This window comes from Lonchura striata, chromosome 11 (assembly GCF_050655825.1).
Source record: "Lonchura striata isolate lonStrDom1 chromosome 11, ASM5065582v1, whole genome shotgun sequence".
NCBI lineage: Eukaryota > Metazoa > Chordata > Aves > Passeriformes > Estrildidae > Lonchura > Lonchura striata.
The window spans coordinates 16,539,150-16,556,443 of NC_140713.1; the positions used below are offsets into that span (position 1 = coordinate 16,539,150).

General features: G+C 38.3%; 1 protein-coding gene across 6 annotated transcripts; it reads right to left on the bottom strand.

Annotated features, from left to right (window-relative positions):
- Positions 1-554: 554 nt before the first annotated feature.
- Positions 555-17,288, bottom strand: PRMT7 (protein arginine methyltransferase 7). Of its 6 annotated transcripts, XM_085589641.1 has the most exons (19): positions 17,149-17,218; positions 16,487-16,661; positions 15,679-15,715; positions 14,775-14,874; positions 14,238-14,387; positions 13,589-13,697; positions 12,776-12,888; positions 11,361-11,602; positions 11,026-11,203; positions 9,813-9,940; positions 8,848-9,007; positions 8,351-8,434; positions 7,296-7,343; positions 6,364-6,453; positions 5,592-5,753; positions 3,196-3,270; positions 2,631-2,791; positions 1,324-1,420; positions 555-764 (listed from the first exon to the last, which is right to left on the bottom strand). In XM_085589641.1, the coding sequence occupies exons 5-19, from the start codon at positions 14,280-14,282 to the stop codon at positions 609-611; spliced, it is 1,848 nt and encodes a 615-aa protein (XP_085445767.1). In that variant the 5' UTR covers positions 14,283-14,387; positions 14,775-14,874; positions 15,679-15,715; positions 16,487-16,661; positions 17,149-17,218; the 3' UTR covers positions 555-608. The 6 variants fall into 6 exon arrangements, with proteins under 6 accessions (XP_085445767.1, XP_021390923.3, XP_031361675.3 ...); XM_021535248.4 differs by lacking the exon at positions 14,775-14,874 and having other exon boundaries at positions 17,149-17,288; XM_031505815.3 differs by lacking the exon at positions 14,775-14,874 and having other exon boundaries at positions 16,872-17,184.
- Between the last annotated feature and the right edge of the window lie 6 nt (positions 17,289-17,294).

Consider the following 17,294-nt stretch of genomic DNA (forward strand, 5'->3'; position numbering starts at 1 on the left):
ATAATCAGCTGCAGCAGAACATCAGTGCACCACAGCTTGATACCCTGGCCATTTCAGCTTAGAACCAGCCACAACTTAGACAAGTCTGAGAGCAGCTAAGCTGTTTCCTTCTCCCTGTTAAATGTACTAATATACATATGTAGGTTGACTTGGGATTTCTTTTTGTGCAGTCTGGAGATTATTTCCCATTTTACAGTGACAAGAGCAAGCACAGCCTAGAAATTGATGTATTTAACTCACTTTTCTCTAATGTCAGGGTAAGGCCTGGTGTCCTCATCCAGTGATATGCCATGCAATAACCAGCTGCTACTGTCAAATCAATTGTTTTGTACCTCCCTAGCACTATGTAAAACCCTGAAAGAGATGATGAAAAGCATGTATGTATATAGGTACATAAACCCTGACAAGAATACCTGTCCCTAAAAAATGGTTCCTCTCTACCTCACTAACTGTATTTTGAAAACAAACCCAAAAAGGCTAGAAGTATATTAAAGAAAAGTTTGCTCTCTGAACACAATGAAAGAAACCCTCTGGTGTACAAAAAAAAAAAAAAAGGAAATACTTTATGTTTATTATAATTTAGGAATATGAGCAGGAGGAAGGCATTTTTATAAGAGCTTAAAATCCATGGTAATCTCTCCTGTCTTTGTGTCAAAATTTATAGTATATGTGACAGCAGTAGGGTCTGACAGAATTTCTGATTCAATAACAGAGCTGAAGAAATAAACAGCTTGCTTGCAGTGGGGATTCCATTCACAGTTTCCCTACAGGAGAGAGTTAAGAGTGAAAGCAGTCAAAATCTACAATATTATTATTATTATACAGTAATAATGCAATAAGAGTTCTTGTTCCCAGCTGAGCACACAATGATCAAGTTATCATTTACACTGCCATCCACTCCACTAAGGAACACATAGCTTGAAATACCATCTGCTACATCACACACTGAAGTCACAGACTTAGAAATGGATTTGGTCAAAGAATACTGAGATAGAATACTAAAAATACTTACTCCTTCCCCTCCAAATTTTTGCTTTTGTAAAACTGAGGTTATTTGTATGAAAAAACTCTGCTTTGACCTAGCATCTCATTTAAATTCTGATTTTGATTCCAATCTAGGGAGCATTTGTAGGGAAATCAGACTCTCCCATTTTAAGGTACATCTCCTGCTCCCCGCCTAAACACGAACAGGTATTTTTAGTAATTCTGATGACACAGTGTTCAAACAGTGTGAGAAGGGGTGCTACACAACCCAAGCATGGCCAGCAGAGACCCTCTGCAATCCTACAGACTGTGACATAATGAATTAAAATTAAGAGATACCTTTTCATTGGACAGTTGCATGAGTCCTGTACTAACAGAGATATCGGCAGCAAGATGATATTCCATCCACAGAACTGCTCCATGGCTCTTTCCTTTCCTGGGGAGAGATGCAGGATAAAACCTGTCACTTGACACACAATCCTGGCAGCTTAAACCCAGCACTAGTGTTTAAGTGAGAGCTGCAAAAGCATGAACAACTTCCTTCCTTGAAATAAAGCTGAACAGCTGACTGAGCTGGTAATTGGGGGCAGAAACTTTAAAGTATTTACAGATATGAAATCCAAAAAAAGGCAAGGAAGAGAACATGTCATAACTACATCTGCTCAGCAGCACAGCCACTTAGCCAGCACTGAATAACATGGCATGAATTACACAGCATACGCTGAGAACTTCCTTTAGAGACCCCAGTTCCTACTGACTCTGAATTGAGAGGAAATATTTACCACACACACCGTGTCACTTCAAGTGCCTGCTCCACAAGAAGCAGAGGTCATACCACTGTGCTGCCTGCAAACACAACTGCTGCAAAGGCACAGAGACCCCACACAGATGGCTCTGCAGTCTTTGAAAGCTTGAGTTTTGTTTAATGAGAAACACAGCAGTGTTTGAGCTATGTAAGCTCTAGATAGTTAAAAAAATTAAACTTTTTCATTTTTAAATTTGTAACAGCATTTCAAGTTTGAACAGAATTAAGTACAATCCACAGTTATAGTGGAAAGTATCTCAGAAGATGTGGCAAAATATAAAGACTGCCAGGATTACAGTTAGAAGGAAGAATAGCATATACATTAAAAGCTATTAACATATATACAACAATTATATGCTAATAGCATATAATTTTAAAGCTATTAAATATAATAAGTTATTAATTATTAAACACAATAATTTGACGAGCTAAGTAGAAGCTTTTTCTGAAAGAACTCCAACAGTAGGCAACAAATAGAAACACGAAAAACATCCAGGTAATATTTTATTTCCTCTAAACTATAAATTAATCTATTTAAATTTTAAATCACGATGAAAGCTGTTAAAATCTTATTTTTTTAAACAGAGGCATATTATGTAATCTAATAATGTCAAACATTATTGTATTATTGTTATAGCCTACTGTGAATATCCACAGGAAGCTTGTGTCAGAGCAACTTCCACAATCTTAAGTCACATTATTAAAAAATGCCAACTACATTTGCACCAGTTAAGTGTAATACACTTAAAGAAGCTCAAAACTCAACTCCTCTAAAGTGCTTGACTAGGAGGTAAAGAAATGGATGATGACCAAGAGTATTGATTGCAGTGAGAAAACTGACCGTAAGAGCTTTGCAGAGCCCTCTGTGCTGAGACAGTGCTGTGGCACAGTCTTTGTGAAGTCAAATGTCAAGACTTCCTGGGGCTCTGAGAGTGACTTGCAGGGATATTCCCACAGCGGGTGAGGTTCTGCTTCCTTGGATTCCCTAAAATTCAGAGAATCCTGAAAAAAGGAAGGAATAAATTTAACTGAAAATAACAGAAATGAAAACCCAGAGTATTCAAGCAATAAAGCTGCAAGAGGGCAGGACTGCACTTCTTAGGCACAAGGAAGAAAATATCCTACATGCATGAAACCAAATGCTGTGACTGGGGCCCTCAGCCCTGAAACAGAAATGGGCACTCTAAAAATACAATGCATTGAAATTTTCTTTTCCCTCAACATTAATTCCACTCTACAACTGCCTCCATATTAATCTAGAGCAAAGCTCTAGAAACTGATACAAATGAATCTCAAACTGTGGTGTTCTGCCTAATACATAACTTTTTCAACAGTTACTAAATGCTTTATTAAGCCAAACTGAGTTTTTATTTTTCTAAGACTTGTGGTGAAACTAATTTTCTTACTTTAATCATATCATCCATAGTCCCGACATCAAAACCTTCACAGATGCCACATGGACTCCGGATTCTCCATAAGTCCTGTAAGAAACAACATGATTTTGTTTGGCTTTATCAAAGGAAATACGAAATCTTGAAATAATTTTAGGTGTAGCTTAGTCATTCAATAGCAAGCCACATACATATTGCTAAACCATTACAACTACTGCAAGAATCAGAAGATAATTCTAGGAAAAGGTATTTTTTACTTGGTTAATTCTTTAATCACTGCTTTCAGCTCCTCTAAAGAACATTTCTCACAATTTCTTAGCAGCTATAGATTTGCCAAGATCTAACCCTTACAGCCCCTCAACTTTCACTATCCAGCACAGGTAAGTGCTCCCAGTAGTATCAAACATCTCACAGCCTACCAGAGATCCACATTTCCCTTTAGCCCCACAAAGTGGAGTAAGATCATTTTAGCCACTTCATACCATGCCTGTCATTGATTTTAGCAACCCACTGGACAGACTGACTCAGTTCAACATTTACCTTTTCTTAGACCCCATTAATGGTCTCTTAATAGAACACAAACATTCATCAGCTGTGGATATACACATTTTTTTACCTGTTCATTGTTGCACTTAATCTCAAATGTTACTGCTTTACAAGCTGGCAGCAGGACCACTCTACATTTAAAGAAATACTGTTACAATTTCTGCCTGACTACAGCATGAACTAGAGGGATTTATCAAGAGTCTCCGAGTGCTACACCCAGCAGAATTACCAAAACAGACAGGCAGCACTCTACTCCTTAAATGCAATTACGGATTAAATAAGTTTCTTAACTTTATGACTGAAGTAATTCCATCAATTTTTTTCTCCTGGATCCAGGTTTTGCTAATTGCTTAACCACAATGACATATCCATTCTGAGAGGACAGAACAGCCTACAGAACAGGCTCTGCAGGAGACCTTGCAACACTGTTGTCTGCTCCCTCTGTCTAAACAAGAACTGGTAAATGCAGAGGTTATTTTTAAAATCCCACAGATCCAAGTCTTTGAGTCTAGATTCACGACAGAAAGAAGATAATGTAAAATTAAAGCACTGGCTTTGGGGTGGACTACTGCAACAAAATAAAAGTTAAATGTTCTACCAAAAATTTTATGTGGAATCATCTCTGAACAAACCCTGCTCATGAAAGCGTAAAACTGAGGCTTAGGGGACATGAATGTTACTCCACATTCTGCTGATTGCTGAATAATCTTCAGTCATCATTCTGCATGCTTTGGTTTCCTCATCCAGAACATGAAGAGAATAATGCTTACTTCCTTACAAAATGCTGAGAGTTCTAGGGAAGTAAATCTTCTAGATCAGAGAGCATGGAATTATAATTTCCTGCTTATTTCATCCTGATTACTGCTGATTACTCTAAGTATCTGCTCCCTATTACAGGATTTAGATTTACATTATTTACTCAGTATATACTTAAACTCTGTATATTTTTGCAGGAAACTAAAAAAATGTGCAGAACAGTTGATTAGCCCCAGAGGGGAAAAAGAACAAACCCATTTTCACATGTACAAATCAAAGGCAGAAGTAAGAGAACAAGGTTAAAAAGCATTCAAATAGAGAAACTTAAGGGAGAGAAGGTTCAGACACAACAACTACACAGCTGGTGAGACAGAGGGAAGAATAAACTACAAAAAAGACCTGGCATTTTTAATAGATAAACTGAAGTCTGTGTTTATGTGAAAATTTATTAATTATAGGTGTTTTTATTTAAAGTATGTACATATATTTACACAGAGTTCATTCACTTAAGATACTGGACTTTGCATATTAATGATGAAAGTACTTAATTTCCATTTTCATGGCAGGTAAACACTTCACAATCTTTTGTTAGAAAGTGCTCAATAAATGAAAAAACTACATTTATAACTTTGTAAAATATCTGAAAAATTACTTTTCAAATTATTTTTAAGATGTGCTCATATTTAGAACTGTGCCCAGCCTCAGGCAGTTAAAAAAATCCACATGCAATTGGGAATCCTGCCTACAGTCTTAAAAAGCCTCATTTCCAAACCTGATATGTTGCAGAATATCTATTTATACATATATTTTTATATAATATACATAATAAAATAACTAGTTTTATAAATAACCACAACTGTCACATGCTTCACTTATCTCTAATCTAAACAACTATCTTAAAACATGCAGCCCTTTTATTTTGAATGGCAAAATTACTTGAGTTAATTTGCTGACAAGAGATGGCTGAAATAGCACAATTTACCCTTCAAGATATCAAATATTCTTTTCTCAGGTGCTAAGTACAGAACATACTGGACAGTATTAAGATGCAGTAAGATGTATAGTACTCAGTTTTAAGTGGATTTGTGTAAATATCTGAACAATCTCACCTGGAACTCCACAACCATCATGTGCAAAGAAGCAGACTGAGGTAGGACAGTGACATTGCTGGCAAGGTGAGTGCTCACAGCTGTCCTGGCATACCAGAAATATAGATTATGCCATGGCAACAAACTTGTCGTGAAAAACGGCTCTCCCACAAGGACAGAAATCTTGGCAAGGGAGAGAAGAGAAAAAAACCATTATAATAAAGAAAAACAAATCACAACACAGGCTGTTTAGATCTTCCAATAGCTGCCAGTGCAATACATTATGTGAAATCATCTAGATTGCTCCATAGGGATTTAATTACTGTACACTGCGTGTACAGCACTTTGGACATTGTTCTGTGGGTTTAGCTACCACATTTTAAACTGAATTTTCCTGCAACAAAGTTTGTGAGAAAATACTGCAGTTTGAGTTTGGAAGGTTTTGTAATGAGTCACAGAATTCTGAAGTTCTGAAGTATGTTATTACTTCCAAATAGATTGCAGTCTTCTTGAGTGGCCTGTGAAAGAGTTACAGCCTTGTAGAACCAGTTAAACTCCCCTAACTACTGGGGCAATTATGCAGCAGGGGAAGTCAGACCCTTCAAAAACAAAGCAACAACCCTCCCACAGTCTTTAGGCTCCTTTAATTTTAGTGGTGCATGGTGTGAACCATTTACTCATTACATTTGAGATTAATTGGGATATAACAGAATTCATTGTGGTTACAATTCATTTTTACCTTCTGTTCCCTAACAACCCCTGAAATTCAGTATAATGGACAACTGTAACATACCTTTTTATCTTCCAAATGAGAAGGCTTCAGCAACTCAGGACGAGCTTCTATTATTTTAATTTTATCTTCAAGATGATTTGCTTTAAAAAACTAAAATCAAAAAATAACACACTGTCTTTATGTAAAGCCACAGTTGAGATCAAAATGACAATTTTATTGAAGAGATATTAAAAAAAAAACAACCCAGCAGCCAAAAGAAATTTTAATGAAATTGCCTGCCATACCTCATGAGGATGATACAAGTCTATTCTTGAAGGCTGCATGCACCTAGAGCCAACATGTCACATCTAGGGAACTAAAGCACATGCCCTCAGTATTCTTTAAATTATCCATATAAAATGGCAGATAATGAAGGTGGGGCACCTTTTGTGTTAAGCTGTACTTTGAAGCATATGAGAAGAGTTATCAAGAAAGGTGAGAATCACTTCACCTATGAATACTTGGCTTTATTTAATATTTCACACTGCATATTTGTTTTTTCTTTGAGACCAGGTTCCAGTCCTCCCTTGCCCACCATTCCTGGTTTTGCACTTCTGAACCTCAGGCTGAGCCAGATCAAATACACTGTGTCAACTAAAGGAGTCACAGCCAAGTGATAGCTCCAGGAAGCTGCTTCCAGTTACTTCTTAGGCACCAGCTGCCTCTCCTGAACAGCCTCCACACCCCTGGGAGAGCTTTCTTGCCCTTCCCAAGGCAGAGCAAACAGCAGAGCAGGCATTCCCAACCTGTCCCAGCTGGAAGACAGACTGCTGGATGCTGCTTGCCAGGTAAGACTGGTGCAAGCTTTGGGATGCTCTCACTAATCCCCAGAAACAAACAGCCTGGCTTTTATCACCAAGGCAATGGCAGCAGCAGAGCAGCAGCTCAAGCAGACAAGCCAAGAGGCATCTGCAAAGAAGAGATCCTGTTTTAGCAGAAAATGGAATACTCACTTTTTCCATGACAGAACAGGACACTCCAGAGTTTTCTAATGTAAACACCTAATGAAAATACACAGTTAGTCAAACTAGCTTTATAGTTTTTAATTAAAAGCATATGTAACTGAAGAATGAGACAACATTTTGATACCCTAGTGAGCACAGTTCATAAGAATCATGCATATATTCCAGGGCCCACTATAAGGAACTTTTTTAACAACAAAACACCCCTCAAAACTACAGGTTAAATACTTCTGTTTTCACAGCTATACAAGAAAAAAACCTCAACTGAATGCAAATACTTATTTTCCATTTTTAAGTTGCACACAGCATATTAACATTTGTCCTAAGCACATATTTACTCATGAACAAATGAAACCATATCACCAGTGTGCCAAATTGTGAATAATGCTTAACAGGATCTAACTATCTGCTCAGAAGCCTTTTGCAGTAAGAAAAAAAAATTGTTTCTATCCAAAATTGATGAATTGTTAGGCAATATGCAACATTCTTCAGGATTAAATTACACATTCCCAGATATTCAGTTAAACTCTAACAGATTTTAGTTTAAAGAGCCCTCCATCAAGCAGGGCTCTTTAAACTATGTGTGTGAACAGCCAGGCAGCTCTCAGTTACACACAGACTCAGTATTCTTACTGCTTCCTACTTGGCTCTTACCAATCTTTCACTCCAGACCAGGTAAATGTAATTATGTAATTATGGAATTGCAAACATAGAAGAAAAATACCCTCCCAGACATTTAGGACCACAGAGTTTTTTCAAAAAAACAAGATAAAGATGGCAAACAGGAAGCAGTGGGGAATGAGGAACAGCACTTTCCCTTAAAACTACACATTGGTAAATGTCAAATCTGGTAATTATTATCTTCCCAGACTTCAGCTTGACCAGAGATGAATTTAACCTCCCCTTCAACACAATGGGAGCCTATTCCTCACTTGTCCCTGAAGAGGCACTGCAAATAGTTAAATAATGAGCTGGAAATTAACTACATGAGAGAAAAATACCAAGCTAAAATACAAAGATTTAAAAAACAGGACAAAGTACTGTACCTGCTTTGCCCCAAGATAATGAGCCAGCACAGGCAGCAGACTGCCATCACTGATACAAAGGCAAACACTATCTGTTTTCAGAACCTACAGAGAACAAATAGTCATTGTTATTCTTATTCCAGAAGGCAAAGTTTTCCACCCTTTATACACTTTCACATCAAATAACTAAAAAAATGATCATGTAATGCCCTTAGCTTAGGTCTGAAAAAGTTTGCTCAAAAATGTAATGGATGTCTTTATTCAACTACCAATGCCATGTCTAACAAACACACAGAGCTACTACAAATTCTATGCAAAAATAGCTATTACCACTAAAACATTTAATACTAAATTTTTCAAGACAAAACTATAATTTCCATCTGCTGATGGAAGAAAAATACACTTTGTGAGCAAAGTCCTTTGCAGGGGACAAACAAATTCCATAAATAATTCCATAAATAACCAGTATGAGCATACATCAGAGAAGCCAACAAAACCTGCAGGCAGCAAGCACTCACTTTCCTCAAGGACTTGATGTATTGGCGTGTTCGGTTCTGATCGTTCAGCTCCCCAAAGCGGGGCCTGTTCCACAGCAGATGGGCACGACACCTACAGACAGGACTCTCCACACCAACACCTGCTTTATGCTCCTCTTCATCTTCTCCATTCTCCCCTTCTCTGTGAAAAATGTCAATGTAGCATCAACTACAGCATCAGTAAGATGCTTTTGCTAACAGGCACATTTATGCATTTTGGCTGATAGGCACAGTAAGGAATACGAACTCTGCTGTCACTTTTTTGAAGTTACTGGTTCTCCAGAGACATTTCTGTAACTCTGCTTTTCCAAATGCAGAGAGGTAAAAAAGAATTTTCACCTTCTTTAAAAGACAAAACCAAGAGCCATACCCCACCTTACCACCAACTGTGATGGTTAGGTACTTTAGGCTTTGGCCCTTCAGCAGTTACTTGTTTGGATTTTGGGCTCCTAAGTAAAAAAGGTGCAGCAGATTCAGACATTTTAAAGCCAGCACTGGTTTTAAAAATGTTTGCTGCTATAGTCATTACAACCAACATGATTAAGCTCTTTTTAATCTGAGCAAAAGGCAGTAGTCTCAAAAAGACAGTGCTGACTAGGAAAACAGAAAATGGAAACAGAATGGCAATTATTTAACTTCTTTACCTGTATGCCACTTCAGCTGTGCTGTATTTTAGGATTTCCAGGAATCAACCTGGAAATCAACCTGGATTATTTTATGCTTCCTTTTCATAGAATGCAACCAAATACAAGTTGGCTTGCAGTCCAACTGAGTTTTTATGCATAATGTGTATTTTTCACCTGTGCATTGCACATGAAGCAGCCTTTAATATTTTTCAACCCTTTAGGTTCTTATCTTGCTCTTCTACAAAAGGAGATACTCTAAGAGTAGCAAATACTCCAGCTTGGAGTAAGAGAGCAGCCTTTTTCCCCCACACAGATTGTTACCTGGCTTTCTGCAGGTTGTACCACACAGAGTACTCATCACGACAGGCAGTCAGGTACAACTTCTCACCCTGCAGAACTGGCTCCTCACGTGGAAGAAAATAAACACACTGCATCCAGTGATCCCTCCACTGAAAAAGGTTGATACATAAACCTCAGGAACTCACTCATAAATAGCAAATGGAAAGTAAGCAAATAGCAGGAAATCAATTAGGAAGAAGGGGCACAACTTTGAAAATGCATGATTAATTTAAAGAATCTTGTTCAAGTTAGCAAGGCTGAATAAAGGCCAATATCACATATTTAATAATATTGATTTCTTGCAACAGAATAAACCTTAGACCACTGGCTTGCTCACTGGCCATGCTTCTATAGCAACCAAATGAAAAACAACCCAAAACTGTTTTGCATTTATTAATGCTGTTTACCCTCCACACTTCTCTCGTATTAGAAACTGTATTGAACTGCTGACAGCCTCATGCACCTAGAATTATGTCACCACAGCACAACTACTTCGTGTTTCAAAAAGCTGGTTTTTGCACTGCAAATATCCTATGCTGATCAGTCATTCTAAGCTGATTGAACACCTCCAAATTGATAATTTCAAATTTTATTCTCAAACATGCTAAGTGTAGACAATAATTTTTTAACTTCCTTTTGACTAAACTGATTCTACTGATAAATACATTCACACAAAACCACAGGAATTTGACTTAATAGTAATAGTATTTCTGTAATTATCCATATCAATCCAGCACCTTCCTACACCAGTCTCCTTTTTTTTTTATAAGAGTATAAATATACTACCATAAACATAACACTTACTTATGTTAAATATAAACATAATGCTTAGTTATGGAAATTTAATAGAAGAACTATAAGGACTATAAGGAAGCAAACCATAGGCTAATATTTTAACCAGGGAAAGAAAAAGATCTTTATTTCTTGAACATAAAATAAATTATAATATCTGGAAGACAGCTTCAGTCTTTAAGCTTTACATAAAAGATTAATCTTAACATTTAATATTAAAGAAAACCTAAAATGGGTACACACCATAGGTAAAATTTCTACAGTTTGCTTATTTAGCATCTTCTAATACATTAAATATTATCAAAGCTCCTAAGCAATTTAAGGCAGAGCTGCTTAAACCCCCCAGTACTCCAAAGAGTTTCTCAGTCATCTCACAATGGTATCTGAAGGCTCAGTATTTTACCTGCAAAGCAGAAGTGGGTTTTACCCAGTAGGGAGCCATTGAGCAATTTATCATCCCAGAGGGGTCCATGTCAATATCCCACCAGGAAAGTACAATTTGTGCCTTGCCAGATTTCACAGGCTCCAGCTGCACTCTATAGTAGGTAGAAGCACTCTGTACTGGCTTACTGAAATCCACACTGCAGGGAAGCAGGAAAATTGTAAAAAGAAATACTAGAAAGGAAATTGTAAAAAGAATTCTTCAGAAATTCTCACCACATTCTTAAGCTCAGTACACAGTTTATATCAAAGGCATAACAGATAACTTTGTTTTCAACAAAACAATGTCTCCCTTACCTGAACATTTTCACCACATCACTAAGGGTACTGAAGTCACTTGAAGGCATCTGGTTCAGCTGGATATCACAAACAGAAGGAAGACCTGGACAGTTCTCCATTTCTGAAGGTGGAACAAGTATTTTTTCACCATCTTCTGCTTCAATATGAACAGGAAACAGTTTCTTCCAGGACCACATTCTTCTGGATTCCACTAACTGGACATACACTGTTGCCCTGTGAGGCACTGCCTCACATCCTTCCTGAGTGTTCAAAACAGAGGGTAAACACATTCAACAAGTTTGACTTATTAACATGAGTGAGAATTAAATCAATTGAAATGCAAACCCATTTAAAGAAAAGTTGGACCGAGAGCTTTGAAATCTAAAATACATTTTAGAGTCTTTTTTAACATCAGAGCAATTTGTCTCTCTGTGAAATAGAATACACATATCTATCCTGTTCACTGTGGCTCAGCAAGGCCAGTTTACTTCATTAACCATGCACCATTATCAGTTTACTAGCCTCAATTAACTTGCATTTCCATTATCATTCTGAAATAAGAGATCTAGCCTGAGCTTCTCAGGGTAGAAAATTACTAAGCTATCAATAATACAAGAGAGCTGTTGATTGCAATAAGGAAATATGAAAAATAATGGCTCAAATATTTATGCAAGGACAACTTTGTATCCATGTTTAAGGAGTGGAAAACATCCAAGTTATCCTCAAAATCCCACTATGAACTGAGAGCCAACCATGAAGCCCAAAAACAATGCTTTTATAGCAAAGACTAATTGCAATTTAGAGTTCTATATGGAGAGCAATACAAAGTTATGGAGTATGGAGTTGTCTGTATATGGTGTCTTTTAAACTGGTGAATGGAAATCTGGAAACCTAAAAAAAGTTCCTCCATCCACATTTTAATGAATGGAAAATATTAGAAAATGTAAAAGAGAAAGTCCCAAAATTATACCCATATATTATAAGTCCAAAAAAGGGACATTATATAAATACAGTGCTGAAAATATTTTCACATGCAAAATGCATAAGGAGTAGTAAGAGCACAACAATAAAAAAACCAACCAAAAATGAACCAATGCCTGGGACGTGAAGCTCATCAAATTTAGGAGAATTTTTTTATATATCATGAGACAAAGTTGTTATTAAGGAGAACTTCAAGTCAGAACTGGATGCCTTTCTGAAAGACATTTGTTAACCAGCAAGTTATTGGTTTCAACACAAAGGAACGAGATGTAATTTCAGAGCCTGTGACTTACAATATGTAGTAAATTATTGAATAAGAAACCAGCAGAGCTGATGGTGTATTTACCAAGGGATACAGAAGCCTAAGTACTGTTTAATCTCTATCCTACTTCAAAAATAGGCAGAAGAATTTCTCTCTTCTAATAGATGTAATACACTTCCTATTTTCTTACCTGTACAAGGTATTTGTGTGCATGCTCATAGGTTGGTAAAGCTCCTTCTCCAATCAGCTCTGTATCAAATAATTCTGTTACCAGGATGTTTGCCCGACACTGCATATCTCCATCTAAAATACACAAATTAATACTGTAATGTTAAATCTTTATGTAAGTCTTTCAGGAAGATGCTATCCTGAATACACAAGTAATTTAAAAACTATTCCTGTTAGAGAGTCTGCTGAAGACTGGAAATTATTTTCCATTTGAAATACAAATGGCTACTGAGATATCACCAGAACACTTTCTTCCAAAGTAGATTTCCAGTGTTACTTTCTAGAATGTAAAGTATCACAGAATCCTTAAGGTTGGAGAAGATCAAGTCCAACCACTAAGCCAGCACCATCACCATGTTCACCACTAATCCATGTCCTCATGTGCCATATCCACACGTTTCTGAACACTTCCAGGGATGCTGACTCTACCCTCTCCCTAGACAGTCTTTTCAATGCTTTACAATCCTTCCTGTGAAAAAAAGTTTCCTAATCTCCAGTCTAAACCTTCCCTGGCACAACTTGAGGCCATTTCCTGTAATCCTGTCACTTGTCACCAAGGAGAAGAGGCAAACCCTCACCTGGCTACAACCTCCTTTCAGGCAGTTGTAGAGATGAGGAATCCCCTGAGCCTCCTCTTCTCCAACCTGAACTCATCCCAGCTCCCTCAGTGTACTCAATGCACTTGTTTTAATCAGAAAATGTATAAGAAATAAAAGTAAGAACTATTCCTTTGTGGTTTTCAGGTACTTGCCCATTTTTTTAAGCCTTTTCTCACCTGGGCCAACTGTGACTTCAGTGGAATGCTTGTTGATTACTTTGATCTTGTCAGAAAAACCATTTTTCTCCACTATCTTTACAGCAGCATTAGCCATGGGCTTGAACACCTGTGAGTGTAACAAAATGGTACCACTCAAGTCAGCTTTCAAAAATGGAAGGGCACCAATACAAAATGCAGTATATATAGTTCTGAAAAAAATTAACACCTTTTTATCTTTTCCTATGTTTGAAGTTCACTATCATGAAACAAGGAAACAAGCCTCACTTGAGAAATTCAGAGCTCCACTATCAGAGAGTTTCCAGCTGCCTCCAAAAACTACTCCAATTTAACTTTTGAAACACAAGAATACACATTAGTATTACATTAAACAAACTCATTCCTTTGTAAAAATAAACATAGATATACATGCATCAACAGAAGCCCTTAAAGACTTACATGTGCTCAAGACACTATGTCAATGAAACCAAAACACCCAGTACTGAAATACTCACTGAAGTATGCCAAAAATCTGCTTGTATTAACAGTGTAATTGTTAAGAGCACTTCTGTTTCATTCAGAACAAAAATAACAGAGATGGTACATAGCCTGAAAATAAGAGCATCACAAAGAACATGCTGAATATGCGCAACCCCTAACCAATGCTCACCTCAATGGCATAGCAGAAATCTGCCCCTGCTGAAGCTGCCATCATGGACAGGAGTCCTGTGCCAGTCCCTATGTCCAATACAATTGCTTTCTCACCTCTCTCTTTTACTCTGCTCACTGCAGCACGAATACCTTGATAGTATTTCACATTCTGTGGAAAAGAAAAAAAAAATCAGCAACCTTTTATCCATTTATGTTTTTAATTTCTGTGCAGATATCTTGCACTCTTTGACTGTGAGTTTATAATCAGAAAAAGTCCTATAGATACTCCTCATGCCACGGTCACACCAAAGCCTTCAGCAGTAACAACTGGCACAATCAGCTCATTTAAAGTTCATCAATATTTGTCACAATGTTCATACTACCATTGGTCAATCAGCTATTCAAAACATATGTATGATTTCCAAATGCGATATAGTTTCCTCAGCAAATAATAATCAGATTCATGGCAGATACTACAGGTTTTCTGATTAATTTTCCCCTGCAGGACCACTCAAATAGTCATATTCTCCCTATGGCAGTAGAAGAGCTGAAGTACCTTGGTTTAGATTCCTCTCTTCATCTACTCAAAAAGGTTCTTACATGAGAATTAACCAGTGGAAATCCTCATTTGTAGTTACAGGCCATTAAATGGAGCTCTAAGCACACCAGCACACAGGAAAAAAAAATAAATGCTGTCAGCCACAAGATACAGATTGATATATATGCTTTTATTTTCTTTATAACAACCTACTCTAAGACATTCCTTTCCAAATGATTTATCAAGCCTTTCCAAGGAATACACAACCTTTAAACATTATACATTTGGAAAGCCTGCTGGATCCCCTTCTGACCAATTCTAGTCAACAACTTTGATACATATAATTCCAGTAGTTGTTTTAATCACTCAGACATAACGTGCTGCCTCTACACAGTTTATTTAATGCCTGATCCCACTGACGTGTTTTAATTCAACATGAATTCAAAATTCATTGTGGAGACATCACAAAAATTTTTCAAAATGTTATTGATGGAAGGCTGACTTAATGGCTAGAGAAAAATGAACATTTGAACTATTCACTCCAGACTTCATCATGCCTGTACTTATGGTAGAAATACCACAGAAAAGCAGACTTTATTTACACTTTGATAAAAATTAAGAAGCCCAGCTTCACTTTTACAGCTTTTGAAATTTCATCTAATGAGCTCTCTGTCAAAAACATCAAACACAGAACAACAAAATTGGCTACTGAATATAAAAATGTTCTGCAGTAAACAATAGAACACTAAAGTCAGATGAAGGCATCTGTTGATCTAAGAGCAGGTCTGGTACCTTAGAGAGTACAAAAATGTTATCATTTAATCTTACAGAGAAACCCATAAAATCACACAGTGACAGCTATTCAAGAGAAATGCAACAGCTCTTTTCCCACCATTCAAAAGAGTTTTGCTTCCGTACTTACCCTGTCCTTATCATGAAGCATATCTGCATAGCGTGACCTGCAACAAAAGATATTCCAGTTAAAATACTCCATCATTCTGCAAAGCAACTGGGCCCTGTGCCCCAAAAATGCACAAAGAACTGACACACTCCTTGAGGACCTAAAGTGTTTCCCAAATCCAAGGGATGATGTAATTTCAGTGGTCTGGCCATCAGCATACAAATCGACTCATGAACCACTGGCACAAATCCTCTGCACAGCAATGGACCCGAGGCACAGACAGACCTACGGACAAAGAGCTGTGAAGCAGCACCTGAGACACAGAGAGAGCAATGAACGACAGACTACTAATGACCTATTTTTTACCAAGACTTAAACTTCTTTGGTTCCCATTTCTTCATGGGTTGCATTACTCAGAAATACCCCAAAATATATCTTCCCACCTTCTCTGGCTATTACGCTAAGTTCTTAAAAAGCTAGGACAGGAACAGACAACTGGCAGTTACATGTTGCACTGGCATTTAAAAGCAATTTAGTCAATGCATTTTGTCTCAACTCAGTCACTGTCAGTATCAAGATCAGCCCTACAGAAAATATTCTTAAAAAGGTGGAAGAAAAACACTTGGAGAATGGTTTACAACATTCTACACTGACAGCTCTGCCCTGTACACCCCTGGGCACGTTTACTGACATTTAGACTATTCTACAGTCTGTTCACCTCACACCCTTGGGACTTCCACAAACACAGACCTCCAACTGCCCTTTAAAATGTTGGATTTGCTCATTTTTAGGTGTCCTTTAACAGAACAAGCTACTTTTCCAAGCATACCTTGCAATCTCCTGGTGGTAGTCATAGTCCTCACCCTCTTCTAGCCACTCCATCGAACCAGTGGTTGGATTGGCTCTTCCACAAAAGGTCTTCATGATCAATCTCAAGTCGTATTGTGTTATTTATGTATGTGTGCAGCTTTGCTTTTGTTTCAATGTAATACACCAAATACAGTCTGTGGAAAAAAAAAAACCAAACCACCATAAAACTTAGCAAACAGAAGTATCAGTTTAGCTGTTGTACATTTCCCCCCACCCCCAATTTCCACCTGCCTTGGCCAAAAGTACTGGTGACTACTTCATGCTTTTTTCATAAGGGCATTTTAAGCTAAAATCTGTCATTTAGTCCTACACCGAAAAGGGACCTAAAGATCATCTAGATGTACCCCCTGCAGATGTAACACAGCGCAGAAAAGTAACCAAGAGAGCAGTAAATCCTCATGGAAGAGCATCGGGCACATCGGGCTGGCGGCGGCCCTCTCCCGGAGTCCCCAAAGCCTGCCCGGGAGCGGCACAGGCCCGCACCTTCCCCGCCTCAGGAAGGGGCCGCGCCGGGGCACGGCCGGAACGTTCTCGGCCGCCCTGCCCGGAGCCAGCGCAGCGGGCCCGAGAGGCTCGTCCCGCCTCGCAGCCCCGGGCCAGCAGCTCCGCAAGCCGGTGTACCTTTGCCGCGTGTGCCCGGCTCGAGCACGCCGTCCCTCCCCGGCACCGCCGTCCCACCCCGGTACCGCCGGTCCCACCCCGGCACCGCCGTCCCCCCCCGGCCGCCCCGGCCGCCCGGCGCTGCGCGGCGCCCCGCCCCTTCCCGC

Coding starts and splice junctions, on each gene's coding strand:
- PRMT7 (XM_021535248.4), bottom strand. CDS start 16,581: ATGAAGACCTTTTGTGGAAGAGCCAATCCAACCACTGGTTCGATGGAG. Junction 9,941..11,025: donor AACCCACTTCTGCTTTGCAG/GTAAAATACTGA, acceptor AACCTTTTTCAG/TGGAGGGATCACTGGATGCA. Junction 3,271..5,591: donor TGATGGTTGTGGAGTTCCAG/GTGAGATTGTTC, acceptor TGTTTCTTACAG/GACTTATGGAGAATCCGGAG.